Source organism: Cornus florida, unplaced genomic scaffold (assembly GCF_030987335.1).
Source record: "Cornus florida cultivar Cherokee Brave unplaced genomic scaffold, ASM3098733v1 CherokeeBrave_3.0.0_Hap2_Chr10, whole genome shotgun sequence".
Classification (NCBI taxonomy): domain Eukaryota; kingdom Viridiplantae; phylum Streptophyta; class Magnoliopsida; order Cornales; family Cornaceae; genus Cornus; species Cornus florida.
This window is the reverse complement of record NW_026775580.1, coordinates 107,287,390-107,295,538: the sequence shown is the minus strand read 5'-3', so window position 1 is coordinate 107,295,538 and position 8,149 is coordinate 107,287,390. Positions and strand designations below refer to the sequence as shown.

The following is an 8,149-nucleotide window of genomic DNA, read 5'->3' as shown; positions in this document are numbered from 1 at the left end:
CTATTTTTCGTTGTTCAGATTGACTGTTCACTAAAGAAAGATTGTGCTATTTACATAAAAATCTTCGAGGGAGGAATAATTTGGTAAATAAGGGAAGAGGTGTCAGAAAAGCTACTTACTGAAAAAAAAAAAAAAAAAAAAAACACAAACAAACAAAAACAACCACCGACGTCTAGTCTAGCCTAATGGTGTAAAACCCTGTGAACAGTATTATGAAATAACTTGTTGAGGTAAAAGACAATTTTACCATTATTCTTTTTTCGGGAAATTGAAAACTTTTAACGACAACTACCAACATATTATTTTAAAACAGATATTTTGTATTGTGAGGGCTTTACGGCTGGTTTCTTAAAACCCTTTAACCACTTTGCTATAAAACCATATTAGTGTGATAATTATTTGAAGAAATTTTAGCCTTTTTTTTTTCTAAAGCTAAGTCATATATTATTGCAAATTATTTTCTTCATATTTTTTTTGACAATGGATAAAAGTCAAAGGTGCTTTAGATTGTGTTTATCCATTCGCTTCCATTTTCATCAGAAATTGATTTTTCACATCAAAAGCAAAGTTGTTGAGGTTTTGAGTTTTGATATAAAATTGTGGGTCCCATGTCTACCTAGGTTAATTTTGCTAGGGAGGGAGGAGACTGCAACTTTGAAGAAACTAAATAGACACTAGTAAAATCTTATAAGTGAATGTTAACCTTCATGATGCACTGCTCAATAATTTTCCTACCTAGAGTACCAATCCAGGTCCTAACCTACACCATTTTAACTAGAAGATGGGTAATTTGCATTGGAGAAATGTATAATTATTACAAAAAATACATGGGTGGTTCCTACAGCAGCATTTTAGGTTTGTTGAATTCATTGGGGGCATCCATTGGTTGAGACTTCAGAGTATTCCCTCATTGGATTCAATATAGAGCAATTATTCTTTAGGTTTATTGGTTGAATGGTATACCCTAATTTTATTGGTTAAATACAGTAAGACCATACTAATGTATGTTCAGGCTTTTACCTTCTGCTCTTTCACTCCTTGACATAGTGAGTCATAACTAATGTGCATTTTGGGCCCTGTTCATCTGATTTTAACACCCACTGTGTGACTAAGCAAGGAGACACAATGTGCCTTTGTACACCTGCATTGACTTCCTAGGTGAATATTAACTGATGAAACTGTGGAGATCTTTTTTTTTTTTTTTGTCATCCAAAAGCACAAAGGCCTAAAGCCAAGGTGGCAGTACAGAGGCTTATAAAGCCAAGCCAGAAAAGGCATACAAATCATGAAGCAAAGCAAATAAATGAAGAACATATTCCAGATTTGGGGAGAAAACAGAGCCCAACACTTTGCAAACGGAACTACCACGAGAGAAAGCAGCAAACTGGATAGACCGAAAGGTCTGGCCATCAACACGGCAACCGCTCCAAAGCTACAACCACAAGGCGCTCCAACACATAAAACCCAGCACAAAATCTAATCAAAGAGAAGATGAGCAAATCTAAGCGGGGAAAAACCCAAAATCAGCCTAAATCAGAGATCTAGCCGGAGGAGAACAATAGATCTGCCAAGGTGAGACGAAAACGAAACAAATAAGAGCAGATTGAGCCGAACATAAACAAAAATGGCGTAAAAAAATACCCACGGAGCGCACTTATTCGAACACGCCGGGTTTATTGCATCCGGGGTAGACATCTAGCAGCTCCCCACTCCCATGGAAGGGAGCAGGGAGCTCCAAAGGTGTGGAAGATCTTTTGATCTGTTGAGAACTATCCCATATCAACTCCTATGTTGTATCAAAAATTGCAGTTTTTGAAGCAGGATGTGTTTGGGTCATGTTTTCACTCCCTTGACCTTAATGGCCCATCTGGGGCATATATTTTTGTAGGACAATGTAGGATGTGTTGGTGGGTCATATCATCTGATTTTTGTCTATTTACTATGACCTAAAAATACTTTCTTTCTTTTTTACACTCCATATTTTGGGCCAATGATAACTCGACATGCAAGTAAATGTGTCAACTTTATTTCATTATTCTATTTATGTGTGATTGGCCGAAATCATGTAATAATTTCTCAGCTTTGCCGAATTCATTTCTTCTGAAAAATCTCCAAAGTTCACATGCATATGATGCATGCCTGCATGCTTGACTCTGGAAACAGAAAAGGGATAAACATCCATTAATCTCTCTATGAGGTCCTTGGATACCAAACACATTCTACAAAACCCAAAAGATGATAATGCAAAAGGAGTCAATAAAATAGGAATGCTCATTAAAAGTCTAAAAGTGAAAGAAAAAAGGTAAAAGGAGATTTTTATTTTTTTTATTTTTGTATTTTTAAAAAAGGGAATCATATTAGACACCATGTTCTTCCTTCAACTAATCTATGAAAATAGTGTACAAACAAAAAAATTACAAGTCAACGGCCAAGCTATCTGAACTTGCCATTTCTTCTTGACCAAACACCGAGTGGTCCAAAGATAAATAAAATTAATCTTGAACAACTCCTCCTAATAAAGCCTAATATGAACAGAAGAATGTCATTGGATGCTCTATGCTTCCCTAGACAATCATCTTACAATTAACACATAAGGTTGAATCAGAAACCAATATCTGATTTCCACCTTGTGACAATTTCATGAATGAATATAAATTTCTCTTAAACCTAACCACTTTGTTATGATGATTCGGGGATGACGATATGTTGAGCACGGTAGGAGAATGAATTGAAAACAGTCGGTGGTGGAGCAAGATTTCATAACTTCAAGTGCCCATTCCATGATGCTGCTGAATTATTGGATTTCTTCACTGGTTATGCTAGCTGATCAAACACCTTTCTTTTGAAACTGTAACTTAGCTCCTCATTTTCTTTTCCTTTCTGTTACTGACCCTTTTCACTGTATAATTATTGTTAGTCTCCTAGGAAGATGATGTACTCCCAAGTGCAAATCAAGTCGATAAATTCTGTTTAGAGACTGTTCCGGTGGTGGCTTGAGAAGCACTAGCTGCTGCTTCAGTCACTGTTGCTGCTGCTGCTGTTGTTGTTGCACCCACTGCATTTAGCATTCTATTGGTGGTGGTTGTCGATTCTGGTATCATATCCGATAAATGGATCAATAAAATTTTGATAACCATATCAATTGAAATGAAGATGTGAGCTATCATTGGTTAAACTTACAACCTGAAGTAGTAGTTGTCGTTGTCGTTGTGACTGTGATTGAAGAAGGAAGGGGTAGGATCCCAGTGGATCTATAATGCTGAGGTAAATATGGGTATTGTACCATTTGGGGATCCTGAACACCAAAACCATGAGCTTGGCTACTCTGTGCATACTGGGCATAATAAGGATACAGATTGGGGTAAATTCTGGGTGTCCCTGATGCCCCAATGGTGTAATAAGGTGAGAATTGGCCTCCATATAAATCATAATAGTTCTGAAACACCGCAATCAAATTGTTATTGTCGTAGAGCATAAGCTATAAATGCATTAATAAGATAAATACTAACCATGGGATATATGCTGTCTTGGGAATATCCACTATACCTATTAGTTAGAAAAAAACATAGAAATGGGATGGGGAGATTAATAGAGATCAAGATACATAAAAAAAGAACATACATAAAAAAGCATTGATAAGTATTTCTTTATGACCCTATTGCTTACCCATAAGCTGAATAAGGGAATGTAAATTGACCAGTGGGTTGATGAAAATGTATCGAAGAAGAGCCATGATAAGCAGATGGAGACACTAATCCAGGTACTGGTCTAAACCGCCCTGTACCTGCAATATTGTATCGATCTGTCCAAAAGATTAATTTTTTATAATATCCCCTTTGCCTCAATTAAGATAAAAAAAAAAAAAAAAAAAATTATATTTTAGTTCACTATATCAGATGATGAATATTTATCCGAGCATAGCTACTTAATCAACTGTCAAGGTGGAAACAGATGTAAATGAAATTGTGCTGATTATTTCCTGTGCCAAATTTACAGCTCATTTGCTCAATAGTTCACGGTTGAGTCAGAAAAGAATGTTCATTAATTAATACATGTTAGATCTTAAAGGGATCAGAAAGAAGCATTGAATGTATATAGAAGTAAATTCGGGGAAGAAAAGGAATTAATTAGGAGAGAGGTACAAACTATGTTTAGGAGATGGTGGAGGCGGCTTATGTGCACCAAGTGAAGCAAGATTGCAGTTTGCCCTCCTTCCATCAATCACAGGATATGGGTTTTGACAGGCTCTCATGGCAGCATCTGGATCCTTAAATGTAACCTGAAAAATCAATTACACACAAAAGTGTGTGTGAGTGTGTGTATATATAACTCATTATGATCTTGACAAAGTATGAAATTTGAAAGAGAAGGCAAGTGAAATGAATATAGCTAGGCTTACAAAACCATAACCCTTGGATCTGCCGGTAGTTTTGTCAGTGATAACAACAGCCTCCTGGATCTCTCCAAACTGCTCAAAATAACGCCTCATGGCATCTCTCTGAGTCTCCCAAGCCAAACCTCCAACGAAGATTTTGGTGTAGGTGGTGTCATTCAACTGCCCTCCCACCATTTGAAATTATATATATAATTAAAAAATATGAGAAAGAGCAAGTAACCCAAAATACAAATTCAATAATCCAATTAATTCCCGGAAGCAAAATATAGAGATCAAAGAATGAGATGGATGGAGAGAAAAATCAGAAAGAGGCCCTCTGAATGTGATTAACATGCATGATAGTGGTTGATGGTATCACAAAGCTAGCAGTGCTCCTCAAAATTGTGTTTAACTTGTTAGTTTTCCATTACTATAACTTGGACACTTTTTTCACAACTACTCCTAAGATTCCTCCAAATTGATACCCTTAACGAGAAAATCATTACTGTTGAGGGTGGAAAGGAAAGGAAAGGAAAAGAAGAACCAACTAATCAATAATTTATTTATGCATGTGTGTGTGTCTTTGGTGTAACAGTTGAGGAAAGACTTTATATATATATATATATATATGTACTAGCTTGTGTATAAGAAGAGAGAGAAGGGATGACAAATAAGCAGGAGGACCAAGGAAGAAAAAAGAAAGACAAAAAAGCTGCTAGGTCGGCACCCACGACAAAGGTAGGGCAAGGTTGTCCAATGAAAAAAATAAGACCACAACCTGTTCTTTTTTTTTTTTTTTTGGAACTTTATCAGTAGTTCCTATGAATAGTATATTTTGTTGGAGTGGGCTTTGCCAATTTGACAGTACCTCTGCTCCGCTCTTCATGTTCCATGATGATGACCTGTGATGGCACTTGTGGGGTTTCTCCTTGACTCTATTTCTCACTCCTATTTGATTGTGTTCAACTCTCTCTCTCTCTCGGTTGTATTTAACAGATTCTTGTTGCAACATTAATAATTTTGTTTTTTTGTTTTTTGTTTTTTTTGTTTGAAGGTGAGTCAACCTAGGCTCCTACTGCCTACATAACTCAAAAAAGTATCTCTAGCAATTCAAAAACTTACCTCACCTCCTATGAAATTAAGAATGCAACAATAATGTAAAAGATATTACTTTTTCGATCTAGTAGTATTTGTAAATTATAATCCAATATGGGGTGATATGTAGTCGATTCAAATACTCAAATCAATTACATAGGGTTTAGATGTTGCAACTACTCTCTTTAGCCCAAAATATATAGAGTTAATGGGAGCATAGTGTTAAAGTGGGCCAAACGGCTTCCGGCAGCCTTCTAAAACCTTGCTAGAAAGCTTCAAAATTAAAAGGGTAAATTATATTTATATAACAAATTATACTAAAAACGTTTATTATTTTAACCTTCTTTAAATTCATTTGTCTACAGTCTAAAAGTGATTTTGTGTATAAAAAGTCAATAATGCACTTCTATTATAATACATATTATATTACATTTTATACCATAGAATGGCAAAATTGTCATTTTATAAAATTTGATAACAGGTTTGCTAATAAAAAAAATACGCACTAAATTTCAGGAGAGTCCAAAGTAATAAACGCTAAACGCTCTACCCATGTATAATTTGTCTAAACCTAAGGCAAGATCAATGTAATTTATCAAAATTTTAAACTAATATTGGCACCGTGTTCTAATATAAAGAGCAACGACTCTGTTAATTAAGCCTTTGAAAATTTTGATATAATTCTCCATTTCTTATTTTTCATCAAATTTGAACAAAGATGATAAATGATAATTTGGTATTACAAAAAATACCTCATGAATCCAACTTTTTGTTAATTATCATAAAATGAAATCAGTATACAATAAAGGTACCAGATTCTTTATTTTTCTTTTTGTTAAATGTGAATATCATCTAAAATAATACTTCCTCCATCTCAAATTAAATGTTCACAATTTTTTTTAAATGAATGAATTTTAATATTTTTTATCATATTTATAGTGAATGAATTACCAAATATGCTCATAGTGAATTTACAAGATGTAATTATTTACTTTTTGTAAGAAGATTAAATTGATAATATTACCAAAAAAAAAAAAAAAAAGAGAAGTAAGTAATACTTTGACTTTTTAAATGAAATATTTATTTTGAGACAATAAAATAAAAAAAAATAGATATTTAAATTGAGACAGAGTGATTATAATGGTAGGAATTTATGTGGCCCCACACCTCAAATTGCATGGACGGTAACTTTTGAGGATGGCCTACAGGGGAAACTACAGCACCCCACAATTATTTACATTGACAACCTATGGTACAAGCAAACATCATCGCATTGATATGGTTTCTATCTCCACGGAAGGAAGGGCCCCTCTTATTTAGGGCACTAGGACTTAGATGTCCGGCAGCTACCCCCATTCCACCATCTTAGGGGATACTGAAGTCTCTTTACAGAAGTGCCTAAGGTGACAAATTAAAACAAAGGGTCCCTCAAACTATTGTTTTACTTTGTATAATTTCTACGGCGAGGAGCTTTGATCAACACTGTGGGTTGGCCCTTGGATTGAGAATATTTTAGTGTCTCTCTCTCCCTCCTTCTAATGTGTCTAATACGCGCGTGCGTGTGTATATATATATATTGAATATTTGATTTATGAAAAAAAAAAAAGTCTGGAAAATATTTTGAAAAGTGGAATACTTAAAACTGGAGGAATGCTTGCCATTTGTTCAAATTGTGTGGATGGGGATTGCGATATCAGTTTTATTAATAATTTATTTATATTTTGATAAATAATTCCCACACCTAAAACCCTATCTGAGAAATCTAATCAGGGGAGGATTTGAACAGCATGTACTATCAAATAGATATATATGAGTCCAATATGTCTACTACATTTATGTAATCTTAAGATCGAAGAAAAAAAATTTGTTCCAAGGATTCGTTATTTGTGTATTCTGTAGATAAGATCAACCCTTTACCCTTACAACCAGCTTATCTTAAAAGCTATATACATGATGCATATGACTCTGTTCGTAAGGATGAAGGTGGTGGTTTTATCTTGCGTGTTGAAGATGGTAATACAATTCTCAAAGAAGATGTTAGCCAGCTAATTTTTTTTTGGGCAAGAATGTTAAGGGGTTAGTGGTTAGAGGGGAGAGAATGGGTGCAAGGCTCGAATAAAGGTTTCTGAATATAAAGAGCAACCCAATTACTCAGACAACACGACACTTGCTTAACCTGCGATTCAATGGAGGCTATTCTACTTTCCTCCTCCAATTTTTTTTTTTTTTGCCCTTTTAAACTATCAAATCCGGAAATCAATGGCCATGCAATTTGGACCACTATTTGTGAACGAAACATTTGTAATTGGCAAATTTTATTATCAAAATTAGTCCGATGAAGCTGTATTTTTCATGTGTTAAATTAAAGTCTTGTTCTCATAATCGAACCAAAATATTGGGAAGCGTGCTTACATATTTCAATTCGAAGAGAACAATATATTAAGTCAAGGTAGTGTATTAGGACACGAGTGTTCGTTTTTGGTAATGTTTAGGTCAAAACAAATTTTCGTGTTCCATTTAGTTGGAGCCTGGAGGGATGGAAAGTGGATGGAATGGAGAGGAGGAGGGATGGATGAAACATCCCTATGGAATGGAACTACAGTACAATTCTAAGATTACTAATTTGTGTGAATATTTATTTTTTTATCTAAAGAGCGCACGTACTATACACACAAGTGT

At 34.8% G+C, this 8,149-nt stretch overlaps 1 protein-coding gene across 2 annotated transcripts; it reads right to left on the bottom strand.

Moving 5' to 3' along the window:
* Positions 1-2,303: 2,303 nt before the first annotated feature.
* On the bottom strand, positions 2,304-5,103 carry LOC132276839 (uncharacterized). Of its 2 annotated transcripts, none has more exons than XM_059778461.1 (6): positions 4,400-5,103; positions 4,147-4,279; positions 3,667-3,784; positions 3,510-3,546; positions 3,184-3,436; positions 2,304-3,091 (listed from the first exon to the last, which is right to left on the bottom strand). In XM_059778461.1, the coding sequence occupies exons 1-6, from the start codon at positions 4,568-4,570 to the stop codon at positions 2,952-2,954; spliced, it is 852 nt and encodes a 283-aa protein (XP_059634444.1). In that variant the 5' UTR covers positions 4,571-5,103; the 3' UTR covers positions 2,304-2,951. The 2 variants fall into 2 exon arrangements, with proteins under 2 accessions (XP_059634444.1, XP_059634443.1); XM_059778460.1 differs by having other exon boundaries at positions 3,667-3,802; positions 4,400-5,102.
* Positions 5,104-8,149: the final 3,046 nt, after the last annotated feature.

Bases quoted from the DNA above. Each gene is read 5' to 3' on its own strand.
- LOC132276839 (XM_059778460.1), bottom strand. From the start codon at position 4,570: ATGGTGGGAGGGCAGTTGAATGACACCACCTACACCAAAATCTTCGTT. The intron at 4,280-4,399 runs GTAAGCCTAGCT...TTGATTTTTCAG, and splicing joins GATCCAAGGGTTATGGTTTT to GTTACATTTAAGGATCCAGA. The intron at 3,803-4,146 runs GTTTGTACCTCT...TCTTTTGGACAG, and splicing joins TCCACCATCTCCTAAACATA to ATCGATACAATATTGCAGGT.